Source organism: Anser cygnoides, chromosome 3 (assembly GCF_040182565.1).
Source record: "Anser cygnoides isolate HZ-2024a breed goose chromosome 3, Taihu_goose_T2T_genome, whole genome shotgun sequence".
In the NCBI taxonomy this organism is placed as follows: Eukaryota; Metazoa; Chordata; class Aves; order Anseriformes; family Anatidae; genus Anser; species Anser cygnoides.
In genome coordinates this window covers 39,864,006-39,883,119 of record NC_089875.1, presented here as the reverse complement: position 1 = coordinate 39,883,119, position 19,114 = coordinate 39,864,006, and the positions used below count along the sequence as shown (strand labels likewise).

Below are 19,114 nucleotides of genomic sequence, written 5' to 3'. Positions count from 1 at the left end.
TTATCAAACAGGAAAGCAGAACAATGAATTACTTCCATATTCCCACTGCCCTATATTCTAAATAAAATACTTGATTTTAGACACACTTCTTGCTCTTTTGCAAATTGCATTCTTGTGATATCACAAGAATTCACCAGCCATTTTTGCAGCACTGCACAAATAAAGAATTTCTGTGGTTCCAATCTTCTTTCTCAAAAAAGATGGGTTAGGGGTTGTTTACTTTTAAGATCAATCCTGTTTCATCTACCATATAAAATAATACCTACCTCTTACTTACCTGCATCCTAAACAGCTAAGCACAAAGAGCCTGTAAGCTTTTCACCTTCCTTGATATAGAGTGATTTGTTCAAAAACCATCGAGCAGCACAACCTAGACTTAACCCAGTTCTCCCATGCTCAGAGTCTCCTACTGTATGATCACAGTGAATCTCTAAAGGGAGGCAATAGGCTAAGATCTGACAGATTAGAAGAGTGATACAACAGACCATTCATCACAAATCATTCTAGCAAAAAGTGTGACTACTATTGCATTTCAGTGCAACATTCTATCTGCCAGTTTTTCCACTATGTTCTAATGCAGACTACATTCTCAAGACATCATTCATCTCTTCATTCATGAAAAAGGAGTTACACTGGCTAATGACTATTATCTAATTTATTCTTGCTTGTCAGAAATCATTCACTGTCTTAATAGTTAATGTTACAATTGATACGTCAATTATGAAAACTTACTTGGCTTGTAGAAAGGAAGTTCTTTCAAAAGTGATCATGACATTTACTTTGAAGGGAATATTGAAAATATAAACAAAACATAAGATTTCATCTAACTCATTCTACATTATAGCCTACTTCAGTGTGAAAAGCCTGCTCCTCACTCTCCTAGCATGTTACCACCAGGACACCACTGCATAACAACTTCTGTAGCATTTCACCTGCTCAGAGACCATACACTAATTTTCAATGAATTAACCTTAATAATCTGAGTGAGGACAACAATTACTCCATACTTAGGGACACACAAAGTGAAATTCCACCTCTGCAACTATAAAGTAAACAGGAAAATAAATAATAAGAAAAAAACTTAGGAGGGAAAATTTCCCCCCTTAACTGCATCTATTAGATGTTTTAAAATGCTTTATGTTTAAGGAAGTTTCTGTCCCAAGGCTAGCTAACAAAACAAACACCCAGAACACTGAGTGTTTCTATTTAACGCTGTTAAGTCTAACCGGTTAATAAATAAGCATTTAAGTATTTCCTCTGTCCAATATAGCTTGCAAAAAGAATAGGACAAAAATATTTAGATGTAGCCAACAGTATAGCTAAAACTTAAATAGATGCTAACATATTCATGTTAGATTTGGACTACTCATCTAAAATACATTTACTATGTCTATATGGATTATATGAAAAAGTCAAAAAGGTGAGAATGGAGAAAGGTGAGAACTCACAGAAACCTTTTTGTTCTTGCTAAAGCCTGCCAAGATAACAAAAACCAAAACCACTGACATTTGGATCAATTCATGTGAATAATGAATTTATAGCAAGCTCCACTTCCATTTTGGTGATCCTCAACTACTATTCTGGAGGTGATGTACAGACCATTCCATGCACTGAAAAAAAAATATATATTGAAATTACCTGGTCTCAGCCTCTTTTGAGTAGTCTCCCCAAATCACTTACCCACTTCTTTTTTTATACTTAGAGTATAGAATTTTGTGCACAGAAATTATCTTTTCAGTTTGTCAATAGAATGCTAAGCCCAACAGTCTCCTGCAGGCAACAAGTGCAGGCAACAAACAGCAGTGTTTAGGCTCACTGACAAACATATGATGACAGTAGAGGCTTCCCACCCTGAAAACTGCAGAACGGGTATCAATGAATTAAAACCACTATAAAAGACTTAATTATTTGACTAGGACGCCAACATCGACACCCAGCTTGGAAGACGCTATTTATGAGACCAGTATTCCTTTCTTCCTCAACATAAACCCTCTCAGCATCACTGTGGGATGTTTGTTCACTACCCAGGGAGAAGAGCACCACCTAGTGAATCTCAGCACTATTTCCAGAAACACCTGCAGATTCAACACCTGCAGATTCGTGCTGGCCTCGTTTGACCCTGTTTATCTTCACCAGACCAATTGATGGTATGACTCGAAGATAAACACATTGCAAGTGATAAAATGAAGTAATGCTAAATATTTTTCCTTCAGTGCCTCACTTGCAGCATTTTCTCCTTGAACTTATTCCATGTCTTTCAATATTGCCGAGAGCGACCAAGAATAAGCCCCATAAAATAACCTAGTTAAATAAACCATTTCACATGAGAAAAAATGGTATAATTCCTATTTATTCCTATTTGAAGGGAGAGCAAGAATTGTAGTTCCTCAATGCTTTTTTTTTTTTTTTTTTTAAAAAAGGATGGATGGCAAGTCAAAGGTATTTAAAATTTATACACTGTTGTGTGCTAATACCCTTTCAGATAACAGAGTGACATCTCAGCATCCGTGGTTATCTTTATTTTACATAATAAAGATCAGTGACTTGGAAAGAAAGGTAGAAGCTTCAGAAGCATACGTACATTTTTATACCTTTATAACATTTTCATAGCTTAAAATAAGAGCTTCTGAACAATGGAATAGAGAATTAGAAAGGACAGGTAAGTCTGGTGGTCTTGCAGTCAAAGGTATGCCTCAATTTCCAGAGAGAAAAGAAGCATATAAGAATCCCAGAGACAATAGCATTGGCTATGGCCTGCCTGATCAACTGCATACTTAAGTTTCTGTTAATAAGTTAACGTGGTGACAGTTACGGATGCGTCACTGCAGATAAATACAAATGAAACTAAATAAACAGATAGAACATCTCCACAGTTTTTGTCAATATATATATCAAAATGAGACAAAAATGCTACCTCAATATGAGAGCACCACATGTTTAATGAACAATTGAATATGCACTTAAACAACCAAAAGTAGTTCTAACACAAGTGGAGTTGATGGCAAAGGGAAAGCAAGATCAGCAACATTTTCTTCCATAATAAATGAAAGAAAGTTGTTCAGGTCACAAATATCTGTAGAACAGAACAGTTGCCTAAACTTTGAAAAATTCCAGTATTTAAAGGGGGCCTACAGGAAACACCGGGAAAGACTCTTCATCTGGGAGCGTAGTGACAAGACAAAGGGTAATAGTTTTAAACAAAAAGAGTAGATTTAGATTAGACGTTAGGAGGAAATTCTTTACTATGAGGGTGGTGAGGCACTGGAACAGGTTGCCCAGAGAACCTGTGGGTGCTCCATCCCTGGAAGTGTTCAAGGCCATGTTGGATGGGGCTTTGGGCAACCTTGTCTGCTGGGAGGTGTCGCTGCCCGTGGCAGGGGGTTGGAAACAGGTGATCTTTAAGGTCCCTTCCAACCTAAACCATTCTATGATTCCATTATGATTTTCCTATAGCAAAGGTACCATTCTCTTACTACATTTTTGGTGGGTTTGTTTTGTTTTAAGACATGAATGTCACTTGAAGAAACGAGTGCAGATAAAGCACTACAATATTTATTCCTGTTTCATACAAGCCAAAGGCATTTCTCTTCTCTTTAGGAAAAGAAATTAATGCATTAGCACTATGCGTATTTGTATAGTTCTTCTCCTCTGATGGAGGCTGGTGTCCACTCCAGACTACAGGGGCCAGAATCTCATTTTCTGTTCCCCCCTCCCCCGCTCCTTTCATTCAGGTAATGTGATGATACCCTAGAGTTATAGACATGATTTGTGAAAAGGTACTAAAAATCTTTAGCTCCTAGTGACTTGAATGAGATTTGTGGTTGCTTAGTAACTCTGAAAAAAAGCTGAGACATCTGAAATCTAGTAATACTGTGAGCAGCTGGGTAGAACTCTTGTTCTTTAGTGTGTTCTATCTGGCTAAAGGAGAATTCCTACAATCACAGTACATTACCACATTCCAGGTAGTACTTTGTACAGAGTACCTTATATTTATCAAAGTAAATGGTTAATCTTTATAGAATTTGATTGAGTTTAATTATACTGTGTATCATCTATTTTACAGATGACACAGCTAAAAAAAACTATTCCAGCCATAGAGAAATCTTAGCATAGCCCTGTACGATAGCATTATTCATACACTAAGTTTTACATTCGCTACTAAGAAGCCATCCTGTTTCACAATTTCAATTTTGTTCTTCAGATCACACTTATATGCCTATATCACTAAACATGCCAACAGCGAGGACTTTGTGGTACACATGCAAAATGTCCCATATGCACTCCATAAAGACTGAAGCATACAACACAATGAGAGTTCTTGTAAAAATATCTACCTCAAGGTTGTTTGGTTTTTTGTTTTGTTTTGATTAAGCTTTACCATTTTTCTTTTTGATACAGATTTTGTATCAAATGTAATTGTATAGCTCCCACTGATATATATTCACTGCCGTGAATCTACACCTGAGGGCAGAATCTAGCTCACAGATTTATACCTCTTACAGTCTGGAGTTCAGAGAAGTGTAGGTGTTAAGAGACCCTAATATGTCTTTCTTTTAAAAAGCATTCAGTAAATTGCTTATTCATCCTGATATAAAAGTAGATCAGAAAAAACTGTGTTTCTCCACCAGAATTTAGGGCATTTTTAAATAACATCTATTCAAAATACTTCAGTACTGCAAACAGAATCTCAAAGACAGAAATTCAGACTTATTTTAGCGGCACTGCATATACAAGAGGAATGAATCATATAGACAAATACATGCAGTTCATTTTTACAACGTGGTAGGAAAGGTACAATACTGCTATATCATATATATGACATACTGTCAAAGACCATTATATATTCATGTACCTCTAAAACAAGCTTTCTGTTCATGTATATGCAAATATGACTCAATAAAAGCGGGTTTGGCTGCTGTAATATTCCCTCCAAAATAATTTCCATGCATGTTGAAAGCCTTTTTGTTTAAATGCAACTTGTTATTTAATCAATAAAAAACATGCACAAAAACGTAACTGTCACAAAAGCAACATGCCAGTAAGATTCCTGACCTCACAAGACCACATCACAAGAACTGGCCCACCCCACTGTCACAGTTTGTCTCACAGCAGCAGGACTCTGCATTGCTCTGAGGATATTTATAATCACTAATCTCTTTGTCAGATTAGACTACTGAAATACTACTGAAAACAATCACAGATTGCAGCAGCAGTGTTGCAGAAGAATTAATATTTTCAAATTTCCCATTTTACCTGAAATGCACTTCTCAGGAGTATCCTTTCATAAATTTGTCAGAAGAATTATGGGAAAATGACAACTTTTTTTTTCCCCACCAACTGCCATGGATAGATTTCTATCTGGCTGGTCCTTGGGATCTCTTCAACACTTGCTTAAGGTTTTTTACAATGAAATCACCACATTTTTTGTATGAACGCAACATGATAAATCCTTAGACATCTCCCTAAAAAGGATTTTTGATATGAATGACACCGTGGATCTAATACACTTCAGATTCCATTCAGTGGTTATCAAAGATGTCCCTGAGTAGAAATAGCAAAATAATTGTAAAATATTTGAAAAATAGGCAACTGAGTTATACATCTTTTTCATTGCAGATGTGTAAAATATACATTATGGTGTCATTTCTCCAGTTCTTAATTCATCAACAGTAAACTTTTAACCTGATGTATCTTTGAGGGAAAAGCAGGTAAAAAAAGAGCAACGCCCTGTTCACTTCCACAGACAAAGCAGTTTCACTGAAGCTCAGCCGACAAAGCTATCTTCTCAGAGATGGACAGAGCATTACAAATAAATTGAAGGAAACTCATAGCAGCATCTGACAAAGGAAGCTTTCAAACAGACACATGCACAAAAAACAGGCCCCAGTTGTATGAGGATAAATAATACAGAGATTATAAACTGGCTACCACAGTAGGGTATCACATAAACTAGGCACAGACTGGTTTAGGCTTAGGGAAGATGAGCAAGACCACAACGAAAAAAAAGAAAAAAGGTATGATGGAACTACTCAAAGAATAACTGAATGCTCATGATATGGACCAACTCCTTATTTTGGGGAGTTCAGTGAAAATCCAAAAGGAAAATAATCTGAAGTCTGCTCCCATAAGCAAGAAAAAGTATAGTTAGTTCTGGACTCCCACCATTTAAAAACTATTTGGGGTTTTAATTGAAATACATACTTGAACATTTTTTTTCCTTATTATATAAACCAATTTTTGAACAATTTAACAGACTGCAATATACAGATGTATAAATTCTGCAGTTTGAGTTCCTCTCCCCTATGTTTTTTTCGGTTTTGTTTCTTAATGCCAAGCTTCCATCCCTGTCAGTGAATACGTTTGTATGTTACCTAGTAAAAGCTTCACTGGCAGTTATGATGGCTTTATGAGGTGCTTCTATTCCTGTTCCTACAGCTCAGTTTCTTGGCCAGCTTGCTTTCCTGCACAAACCCCAATTAACTCTCCCACTCCAGATAAAGCTACAGTTCTCAGACAGTTCAGCTCCAAGGACTAATGTTTGGCTTACCAGGCAACGTTATTCCTGCCATATATATTCCAGTTATTCTTATAACCGACATGTACTCTTATAACCAGCTCAACCTCTTTATCTCCAACTTTTTTTTTATAGCTCATGGAAATCAAAGCCAAAATCAAAATTCCCAGCTGATCCCTTTGTTGTGGAAAATTGTAGGTGTTGTTTCCTACTTTTTCTTCACTGTAGCATCATCTGAAAGTTTCATTTGAAGATTTTTACTGAAGTAGTTCAGTCTCCTCCAACTACTATCCCCACTCTCAAAATTTTCTCCCCTCATTCATTTGCCTAAGGTTTACATTACCACTATTAAAATCCAGACTTTCCTTGCCTTGATCAAAATCCACAGAAGTTATCCTCCCACATTACCAACTCCTTCCCCCTACTGCTGCAATTCATTAAATAGTAATAATAATGGAATGTATTGAAGCCAGTCCAGGCAGTATTTTGCAAGCTTGGCCCTGATGGCTCCTTTCTCTGTAGAAAATACCTTGTTCTACTTCATCAAAAAGGGCCTTCCAGCTTTTCCAGTGCTGTGACATACGTCAGCTTACCCATTGGTAACACAGACAATAATTATATGCAACTCTTTTGTAATTTTTTTAAGATATAGTTGAAAACTAACTACATTCACACACTGTATTTTAATAGATCTGCAGTCTTAACCCTTCCCACCACTTTGCATGAAAAGTTTTATAGCATGAAAGCACCAGATATATTCTGCTGATGACATTATTCTGTTTCTTCTAGGTTCCACCAGGGATTTAGACTGTAGATGGTCTTCATAAACCAAGTTTCTTCTGTTTCAGCAGCTTTTACAGATTGATCTGAAGAAGCTGCTGTGGTGTTTCCTATACTTAAAACTACAAATAAACTTCAATTATTTGTTATTGCTGAATTGGAAAAATAGCCATATTTTAACAAGTTTTATTTACATGCACATTTTTTAATGCAGTCTTATTCATATCAGCTTTGGTGGGAATCTTTCAAATATCATCATCTGATACAGGTTACTACTAGAAAATCCTGCACTCCACAAACCATGTTGAAAGTCTGAAGTAAAAGAAAACAAAATACAAGAACTCCAAAACAAACAACTTCTGACTCCATATTGCACGTCACTATCAATAGCATCATTGTTTCCATAGTTACAAATGTAGACTGCTTCAAAGCAAAAACGGAGAGAAACTAAAAATGACAATGCACAATCAAAACAGGCACATACAGTTTTCAGATGGCACGTGGGATGGAGAAAGAAAGTAACATGGTGGCACAGAATTCTGTGGTGTTTTTGTATTTGACAGTAATGCTAGTGATCTGAGCACATCAAGCTTAGAACAACAGTAAGAAGCAGTAAACCTCTCACTGTGAAATCACTTGATACATTTCTACACCTAGTGGAAGGAAGAGGAGAATAGAAAGAAAGAAAAATATCAGCAGGAATCACTAAAACAAACACACAGGGCAGGTGCACCTCTCACATCTGCAGATCTAGCCACCTGCTGACTCCAGTAGACGGTTTTTTAATCAAGTTTCTTTGGGTTGCATTTTCAGTGGTTCTGTATAGTTGCAAGACAGTCAAATCCTTTATACTGCTCTTATCATAAATGATGCCAAAGCATATATTCTCTACCTAGTGTTGACAATAACTATTCCAGAAGTGGATACAGCATAAAAAAGAACAACTGCACAGCAGGTAGATACAACACAAACTAAGTAAGAAGGGGTGAGAGCATACAGCAAAACATAGGCACTCCACAGAATCTAGCAACTATTCTGTCCTTCAGTATTAAGTTCCTGCCCCCTAACTATCACCTCACTTACTTTAACAGCAACCAGCTACTCCAGAACTATGACCAACATCCTCATGATGTTCATGCTGGAGAGGGAGGAAAATTCTGTTCACATCTTACAGTTAGAATTCCCAAGGCCCATAATTGTGGATTGATCTCAGTCAATTCTATACATAGGAGTGTCAGAATAAGACCAAGAACAGCATTCACACCTTGCACAAACTGCAACAGCATCATCATTCTGCTCTGAAGAAGAAACATCATATTGTACAGGTTTACTGTAATTTAATTCCCAAAAACATAAATTCAGGTACCACCCTGGCATTTGCATGTACAATGGAGTAACAAACTCTGCAGTTTTCGGTGGGAGCAAGATGCACAAATAGGTTGTGACAGTGTATTCAGAAATGCATAGTATCAAACTAATTCTTCTCTTATCTGAGTGAGCAACAGCACTTAGAACAGTGCCACCTACTACACCCTCCCTTACCCTCACAGGCTCTATGGAATAGAGTTACCTGACGTTTTTTTCCAACAATCTTTTTTAAGTGAACACTACATAAAAGCCACATGAGAACACAGTATTATATGCACTCAACACTGAAAGTCACCTCTGGTACAAGCAGAGGTTAGAAGAATGGTTATTGGAAGATGGTGCCCACTGTTTTCTAATGCTCTTTTACAATATTTTTTTAAAGTATCACACCTGGGAGTCATAGCTTCTACAAATAATATCAGAAAATGGTAAACTAAGAACTAGCTTGAGATTATAAATTCAGCCTTTTCTATACATGGGTACTGGTGTATATGACCTTCAACAATTGACACAAGAACAGAACAAACATTTCACTCGCTTTATTACAGCAATGAAAGCCCCAACTGTTAGCAATTCTAATCAGCTTTGGAAAAAGGTATTTTAACATTCAGGGCAGTGAGGAAGATGGAGAATCAAAGCCTCAGTCACAAGAATATTACTATTCAGACTAGGTTAATCTTACTGTTACAAAATAAGACTATCATCTCTCAAATGAAGCTAGTTCAGACAGCAATACAATAACCATTAAACTTCTAATCCTTGCAGCATATGCTTGACTGAAAAAGTAAACAAAGAACAGACCATAAAGATAAACAAAGGTTTGGAAGGACCAGCAGGAGGTCTAAAATGGAAGTTCTTCAAAGACAACTCTTTCTTTTTGAATCATTTGTGCCACACACCGGATAAAACAGGGTAAGTTCGGCTCTGAAACTAGGGGAAACTACACAATACATAGACCTTATATTACATCTCAAGTATCTTCTTTAAGACTTAACTTCTAGCAGTAAACTAGCGTTAAAGAAATCCAAGATTTCTGTATGAGCAAAAGGTAAGGTTCCTAGTGTCTTATTTTTTTTTTTTTTTTTTTTTTTTTTTTTACATTTTTCATGTTTGCCTAAGGCTACTGACAGAAAAATTCAGGAATTTTTCCAAGGTATGTCAGTACCAATGATGTGTCGCATGTCATTACTTTATAATTAGGCTGATAGCCAAAAGGAATAATGCAACTGACATTCTATTAAAATAAAAAGCATTCCCCAAGGCATAAAACCACTGACACACAAGCATCTTAAGAGGCAGCATAAAAATGATATAAGGAACTATTCATTCATGTTACTACCTTTTCCATCACGGATTCAAATAAGTCATTTTAGAGTTATGTATGCATGGAATATTGAAGTAAAATATTCTACAGTTCGTTTGTTTTTTTCCTCAAATTTTTCATATCTGAAAGCAATATGCAATAAAACTCTGTGAATACAAGCTACTATAAGAAGAATATGGTATCTACACTCAGTATTACTTTATACTGCATTTCGATAGTCCTTCTTCAACCCCTCAGATGAGTAACTAAACACAAGCCAAAGATCAAAAAAAAAGAAAAAGAAAAACTTTCATGTCAAGAGTTCGCAATTTAAAGAGCAATACTGACACTATAATGATTCAAGCTTTAAATATTCAATTTGTAAACACCAGAACTTCATTCTCTAAAGAACGCCCTTTATATTTCCTGCAAAATGCTCCTGACATAATCAGGATTTAGGAAACCCACGGCTGAAAGTCCTCATAGTTTAGAATATATTTAGTTCAGATTGTCTGGAAGTTATACTAGCAAGAATTATCAGGTTACGTAATTACAGTTTTATAGACAAAGTCATTGTCTTCACATAGCATGGCCAAATTTTAGTTCTTATTATCACAAGAAAAGGTGTCCCACCTATTCCTTGCAGGCACATATATCAGAAAATGTATGCTACTCCATGTGTTGACATTGTATAAACTACTGAAAAAAAAGTATTCCAGCAGTGTTATTCAAATTACAAGACTTCAAATTCATTTTCCTTCTGAAGCCAGCCAATTGCACTTTTACTTTTTTGTCCCTAATAACTATTAATATTTTTTTTCAGTTGGCCAAAAAAGAGTCCTTCATGAAGCTGGCAGATCAAGCTCTTTGTTCACTCTGCACAACACTTTCATTTCCAACACAATGACAGACAGAAGTATTGTGTTTTCAAATGTATTACAAGGAATCCTGTGATTTAGTTGTTGCTATTAAAGAATGATATTCAGAGACAATATATTCTGAAATGAAACGATTTCTACTTAACTATCCTTCTCTTATGTTCTAGGCATAGAAATTATAACACATCTGACTACAACCAATAACTTACTGTAGGAAAAGGTAGGGGATTTTTTAAAAAAGTTTTTATTTTGTCACCTATTCCTTGAATATTGCCAAAGGGAAGACTATTCTTAGTTTTCTCTCTACTCTAACAATCTTAAACGACCCTTTTGATTCACCGTGCTACAAAAATGCTATTACATGCCATATCTATTTTTATAATGTAGAAGATCAGTGGTTTGGGAAGTTTAATACTTGATGCACCACTTGCACTTTAACGATAACAAGAGAAGGACCATTGCTATACTAGAAGACAAACCAATACTATCCTCATACCTTTGATTTACAGAGAACTGAAAATGTATTCGATGCTGAACATGTAACCGAGGTTTTATGTCCTATTCCCACTCCCCATTTTCAAATTTTCCCTGCATCACCAGGATTCTTGTCACCTGCTTCAGAAGTTTCCTTTGAATCTGGAGGCTGCTCAGGGGCAATGTTAAATTGTGGCATGAGGTCACACTAAATATAATAGATCACAAGCTTGGACAGCTACTGAGACAGACACCACGGGAGAAGACAGTTTCTCTGTGTTTGTCCTCTGTGTACTAAGTAAGCAGAGAAAAGACTTCTTTCTCAGCATAGAGTACATGACAAATATGGAAAGATTCTGTCCAGAAAGATCAAAACCCTATGAAAGCTTATATTATAATATAAACTTTGGTACATTGCTTTTAATGTATGCAGAACATCTTTACATATAAATTCATGCACACGATTTCATAATGAATCACACTTGTGATGTCAATTGTAAGGTAACCCTGTATTTTTCTAGATGTGCAATCTTACAGAGACGTATAACTACGGTTAAATTCATAAATTCATTCACTTTTAAAAAAAATCTAATTTTTCAAAAGAGCAAATACCACTAGAACCCATTGAAATCAGCAATGTATTCGAAAATAGGAAAGAAAAATAAACCATGTATCCATCTTAATTTTAAGACTATTTTATAATTTCTGGGAAAAGATAACTTACTGTTGATACCTCATTTCACCTCAAAGACTAAACTGTGTATATATTGGATATTTTGTTACAGTTAACTTACAAAAAGAAAAGTCAGTGCCTCTAAAAAATATTGATTTTTCCACCTGATAAAAACAATGACAAGTTAGAAAGCACTGCATTCTAGGAATAAACAAGTAGTTATGTAATTATGTATTTCAGTGTGCAAGAGCAGCTATTTTTCTCCATTATTAGAAATTGCTATTCTCTCTTGAAAAATGCAATTAAAGATTTATGAAAATAAACACAATTGCCAAGTTTAAAATAAAAAAATAGTGTATCAACCATTTCAAAATCCCCAAGCATCTACTGTCACATAAATGAAAGCATAGTAGTTAAATAACCCCCACTCCTGGAGTTCAGTGTCTGGAAATTTGTATATTGATGCTATTAGAATAACTACTTTAGAAATCCTTCCCAGAGAGGATCCCTGGAGTGTATGTTTGTTTTGTTGTGTTTTTTTGTTTCGTTTCAGTTTCTTTTGTTTTTAAGTTCTAATGATTGCAGATAAGTAATATCTTTAATCAGTTTTCTCCTCATATAAGTTAATGGTTCTGACTTTCCTACACTTTAAGAATCTTTGCCCAGAGAGAGCAATGCAAAATAATATATTATGTAGTTAATATTTTGCTTTAAAATATATGAATTCATTTTACTAATAGGTTTTACAAGTGAACGCTTGAACTCAAAACATCTTCCGGTCTCTGGCACATCACCACCACCACATATCATATGTTTCTACGCATAAAGTGAATTAAATATATCAAGTATTTCGAATCAAAGCCAACTGATCCTGAACATGACGCAAAGCTGACACACACATGTATGTTTTACCATTCAAAACAACAAATCCAGTCACTTCATAACATAGGAGTCACTAGCAGTACCTGGAATATAGATCTACTTTTCACATGCCATTTGATCTGCATTAGGCAGCATAAATGTCAACAGATAAAAAAAGACTCCAAGTCCATGTCAGGTGATTGTATTCAGAAATCATTCTGCTTCATTCACAGCAAAGCACAGCAGTAGCTTCTATTCAGTACAGTGGAGAGAAACAGTAAAAATGATGGCCTCACTTGCTAGGCAAAAGAGTTCAGGACGTCACCATTTCCTGAAGTACCTTCCTCAGCTTTTGAAAAACATAAAGGCTTACCTTTCTGTACACCAGCATGTTTGGGGATTCATCAGCCACCCCGTTGCTGCTTTGCCCGTAATTATTTCCTTGTGCCATGTCCCACAGATTTGATCTGCTTTTGTTGTGCTGTAAAAGGTAAAAGTGGTCTCATTAAGCCACTGCCTCCGGTCTCCTTCCTTTCTTGATGATTAACGGACCTGATTTTTTTTACCAACACATTATCAGAATCAGTGGATGCCCTTAACTCCAACAGATATTTCCACCAAAGTAAAGCAGTTAAATCACCTTTTACTGTCATTACTCTCTTTTGCCTGTAAGTAATGAATGTAATATGTTAATCTAATTTAGCCCGTAATGAATTGTCACTCCGAATAGCTCCCTGACACACCACCAGCCACCATATCATGTGGGTGCCTCCTCTCAAAGCCCTCCTCCCTCCTCTACACAGCTTCACTGTCACACAGTGACGGGTGTTCTGCACCTAAGACCACGGTTTAGGGGGCACCGACTGGGGCCATGACTGCATGTGCAGCGCTGCCCTTTCCTCACTGTTTGGGCCAAAGCAACTTTCACAGCACACAAACACACAAAAAGCCACCCACCCACTTTCAACTTCTCCGCAATTCACCATGTAATGTACCGGGGGAGGGAAGCAGGTCACGGGGAGGACTGGGGGGGGGCGGGATAAGAAAGAAGGCAAAAAGCCTTCCCGGTTGCTTTCACCTACTTTCCTCGCACTTCACCACAAGCCACCGGATCGGCCGCCAGCCCCGTATCCTGCCCTCCCTCCCTCCCTCCCCCCGGCCACACGGGAGCTGCACCAAGGCAGCGCTCTGGCTTTGCAGGCAGGTGTGAGAACGTGCTCCATCTACAGACCGCGCCGGCGGCCGCAGGGAGCCCGGCGGGCTCAGCCCTACCCCAAGCACCCCCCTCCGAAGCCCTCCCCGCCGCCCGGGCGCAGCAAATGGCCGGCGGCGGCGCGTTCAGCACCGCGGAGAGCGGCGGGTGCTGGCTCAGCACCGCGGGCAGCGGCGGCCCCGCGGAGAGCGGCGGCGGCTCGCTCGGCACCGCGGCCAGCGGCGGCCCCGCGCTCGGCACCGCGGACAGCGGCCGCGCTCGCCTCACCTGGCGGGCCAAGGTCACTCCTGCGGCTCCGGGCGCGCCCCGCGCGGGCGGCGTCAGCCGGCAGCGGGCGGGGGGACGCGGCGGCGCTCGCTCATCACACGCGGGCACACACACACACACACACACACACAGGCGCTCACACGCACACACTCACGCACACACAGCCGGGGCTGCGGCTCTCTCTCTCTCTCTCTGCTCTGCCGGAGCGGCGGCAGCGCAGCGCCCGCCCCGCAGTGGAGCGGCCGTCACGTGGGGGACGGGCACGTCAAAGGTGCTGCTGCTGCTGCTGCCTCCGCCGCCGCCTCCGCCTCGCCTCGCCTCGCCGAAAGCGGCGGCCAAGGAACTGCAGCTGCTGCAGAGCTGGCAGCGGCCCCTGGAAATGAGATTAGGCAGCGCCGGAGGGCTGGGCAGGAAGAGAAATGTGGGCTAATGGGATGGGGAAGGAAGGAGGGAAGGTGGTGCGCGAGGCGCTAGGCGACACCTGCTCCCCAGTATCTCCTTCCTGCACCTTCACCGGCAGCAGCAGGGTGATCGGCTCTGCCTGATCCTCGGCCCTGTGCTGGGCACCCCTTCGTTCTTGCTGAAAAAATCCGTGGGGAGCTCGTGCCTCGTTGGCACTGCAGACCGCCGAATAGCAGGAGACAGCAAGTCTGTGCCAACCTGATGGGAAGGAGCCCTGAGGACACCTCAGGACATCCTCAGGGCTATTTTACTATGTCCAGTTTGTCCATCGTTTGCAAAGGCATATAGAGTTGACCATGATAAAATTAAAAATAAGGTCTGCAGGTCATATTTTTCCACATCACATGGATAAGAATGCTTTTGTTTTCCAAGTGCTGAAACACCCTGTACGCAACATCCACAAGAACAGAAGATACTTAAGTGGTTAGCTTTGGGATATTCCCATTTGAAAGCATCTTGTCTGGAAACAGTAACTCAAATTTCAAGGATGATCTTGGAAAAAAATCTACTGTGCACTGCACCTTGTGGAGCGTGCACTTGTGGAATCCCACAATACACAGAGATTTCTATACATACTGTCATCCTCAGTCTTTCTACCTTCCTCACATCCCAAAGAGACTCAAATCAACAATATCCTGTTAGAAGTTAGCTATTAGTAACTACTGATAACTAATCTTAACTACTCTTTCAAGTTTTACAGATGCCTTCAAGTCCTTAAAAAGAGAAAGTGACAAATTAGCTAAGGCATTGATAGTGAGCCACATTGTTCAGTACAAAACAAAGAAGATTTGGACTTCTTGGGAAGTGGAAGAAAGGAAGATATATTTAATAATGGTCCTATAACGAGCACTGAAGTAAAGACAGCTGACCTCAAACATGAATTGGAATGGTCTTCATGGAGAGTAGAAGTAAAAGATGAAGTGACCCAACAGAGAATAAGAATCAATAACACAGCTCAGTGGGATATACTGGGTAGGAAAGGAGCTCTGTAGCAGACAGCATATGTCTAGACTTTTCCACAGAAGAATAATTTAGTATGTCACAAGAGAAAGCCGCTGAGGAAAATGGTTTGCATTAGAGAGAAATTTGGATTTTTGAAATGGAAGAGAGATCAATACAAGTGAAAGAATTTGATAACAAAAGAGGAAAGTAAAGGAAAAGAATTACAGAGGGTGAAAAGAGTGGCAGAGAAAAATATGAAACTAAAGAATAAACAGAACTGGAAAAAGGCTCATTTCGCATTAAAAATCCTCTTGATGTACAGTAGCATCTTGAGGAACTTAAGCAATGAAACCTCAAAATTCTAATCTTCCAACAGACCCTGTGATTAAGTCCAGTCCACTGTTGAGAAATGAATACCAACAATAGAGATCTCAATCTACAATTTTTCTAGCCATCACATACATGTCCCAAGTGAGCAGTGTTGTAGTAGTTCAGATACCACAGATTTGACTGCGTAAGACAGATAGGTGTACTTGATGTCAAGGGAGAAGTCTTCCAAAATCTGTTTAAAAAGTTGAATAGCAGTAAACTCATTCTTATTTATCAGACTGTTGTCCAAATTTCTGAGAGTAAAAATGGGAACTGCATAAAATATGCTTCAAATGCAATTTTACCATAAAAGAGGGGAAAAATCACTAAAAATATTGATTTACACATACTCCTTCCATTTGCTCTGCCAGCCAACATTTAGTAAAGAATTTGTGTTAAAGGGGATTAAAAAATTCGAACATTAGCAGGTTTCCAATAAAGTCACATGCTTGTTTTCTTACTCTGCCTCATCTTACTACCAATCCAAGTGAAAAAAAATACAGAAAACAAAACTTTTGTATTGCAATTCTTGGACAACATACACAAATTTGTTTACAATGTGTCTTTAATCCACCTAATTCCTATAAGCCATTCAGCAAGTAGATTTTGGCAGGAGTTATGAGTCTTTGAAAAACTCCCCAACAAAGCTGACTAAATCTAGGCAACAACATTTCCAAGCTTTTACTATCTGAGAACCTCTTCAAAAAATAAAGGCAGAGGTATGCTCAACTGAGTTAGAGTTTTGGCGATTCTGCCTCCAATCTTGCTTTTGCTTTAAACACACTGATTAATTTCACAAAGAAAAATAAATATTATACTAGTTGGGTGGGGTTTATATGTTTTCTTTGAAACAAACAAATTTCATTACCATAAGTTATATTCTAACGATAAATCATTCAAGTATGTAGACAGAGCAGCAGTCTGGATCTGCAGAAGTCAATATACATTTGTCCACTAATATCAAAAGGAAATATATTTCACATACAGTATTTAATCTTGTCCTTGGAACCAAAGGAGTAACACAGTCATCACTGTTATGTATCTCATAACTACAGACTAGCTACACTGAAGCACACCAAAAAAAGTTTTCAATTTCACCAACATGTCCACTGCCAAAATGAAAAAGAAGCTCTAACCTTTGAAAGGGCAAAACAGAAGAGAAAGACAAATAATCCAACAGATTTTATTTACATATTTAGGTCACCATTTTGTGGTGAAACAGACTCTGGAATGGATAGCTTCATAAATGCAAGTCAAAAGAAATTAATTTATTTTCAAAATACCTAACTGGATAATCTCATTCTAACACAGTTGGACGTACTTGCTCAATAAAAGGCTTTAATTCATAAATTACTTACACATCTTCTCATGTTGGAAGTCATCACTTATCTCATCCACAGCTAGCATTAGCATCTCCAGAAAGCATGGTCTGCCAGAAGAGGAACGTCCTCTTTCAAAATGCAAAGCAAAACTACTCATTAATAAAACAAAGATGATAGGAAAGGCTGCCAAGGGGCAGCTTTATCTAACAAGGCAATAAAGTACACATGATTTAGCAAGGTGGTAACTACATTTTCTGTGTTTAGTTGGCATTGTCAATAAAACTCAAGTATTCTAGTAACGTTATATGCAGATGGTACACATAACACAGCTATTTTTAAGTCAGAATATTATGTCAGGACATCATCTATCTGGATATGAAGGAGATCAGGATTTTTTTCTGTCTGTCCTACGGATCTGTAACATTATGGCAGCACGCTGCCCATATCCGTTATCTCTCGTCTTATACCTAGACTGAATGTTCCTTGGAGTAAAGACTTGCTGTGCAACCTCTTAGAACAGCATGATCTTGTTCTATGACCAAGACTTTAAAACATTACTACATTATAAGCAATCATATTCAAACTTACAAAAATAATGCAAACCTTCTAGACAGCTAGGCTCTAAACACTAAATATTGACATGAGGTGATACTGTGCTACCTTCAAGTAGCAAACCCAGATTTTCTTTTTCTGCTAGCCCAGATAAGCATGGAGATGGCCCTTCTACTTTAATTGAACAGACATTTGTGATTCTACAAAACTGCAAGTCTTTCAGTGCCACGCTCTGAATTGATAGCTAGAGATCCCAGACTGAATCCTCAGCCTGATTTGAACAGCTGCTCCTTCGTGAATGAATTGCAATCAATCCATTTAATGCAGGTCATCAAATGTCCTTCAGATGATTACAAGTTACAGTATATATTTGCTAGAAATGTACCTTGGGTTGATTGATTTACAAACTATTATTTCTTTCATGTCTTTTTTTTTTTTTTCCAATACCTATGCATCTGTTTTGTCACCCACCTGCCAACTCTATTGAAAGGTTAACTACCTTTATCAATTTATGATGCTAAAGATAAAATCATATGTCATCTGTTTTATAGGGCAAGAGGTCAAGACAACAAAAAGAGGACTTTTTAAACGGAAAAAGGAGAAAATAACTAAACAGCACTCTAGATTTAATGAGAAAAAAATAGGACTGATAAACTAACAACAAAGAATGCTAGAGTTATGGACAGGCATAATTTCACATGACTAGGAAACTATTAGAAATAAGGAAAGCCCACAATTCCATTTTTTTTTAAGTATTGTGTATATATATATACACCACGTATATCACACATAGTAAGATTTACATATATATGAAACTTAAATGCAACTAACTTCATATCCTACTGAAGATGTCGACTACCACTGTCATAGATAACCACAGCTACATAGAATTTTATATCAATATGGTGTCTACCACAGACATCCATGGAAATTCAACTGCTTACACAGTCAAAGCAGATCAATGTCAAGTAGATGTAGTCTTCACAATTAAACCAGTTTTAGATACATCCAAAAGAGGGCAGTCTTTCTCAAAGAGAAACAGGTTACATTAGGTATCTGATATACAAGAAATATGCATCAACATTAGTTTTCTTTCCAGACAAATAACTATTACAATCAGCTATACACCCTCATTT

At 38.1% G+C, this 19,114-nt stretch overlaps 1 protein-coding gene across 13 annotated transcripts in view; it reads right to left on the bottom strand.

Moving 5' to 3' along the window:
- RGS7 (regulator of G protein signaling 7) overlaps positions 1–14,692 on the bottom strand; it is a 268,219-nt gene extending 253,527 nt beyond the window's left edge. For 5 of the 13 annotated variants that reach the window (XR_010830253.1, XM_066993975.1, XM_048079901.2 and 2 more), the window contains exons 1-2: positions 14,332–14,692; positions 13,225–13,332 (exon numbers count right to left, since the gene is read on the bottom strand). Coding sequence is in view for 11 of the 13 variants with exons in the window: in XM_066993975.1 (XP_066850076.1) it covers positions 13,225–13,302 (78 nt within the window). In the remaining 2 variants the exon portion in view is untranslated. The remainder of the gene's footprint in view (positions 1–13,224; positions 13,333–14,331) is intronic. The other 8 variants (XM_048079904.2, XM_066993976.1, XM_048079905.2 and 5 more) reach the window with 3 other exon arrangements.
- Positions 14,693–19,114: the final 4,422 nt, after the last annotated feature.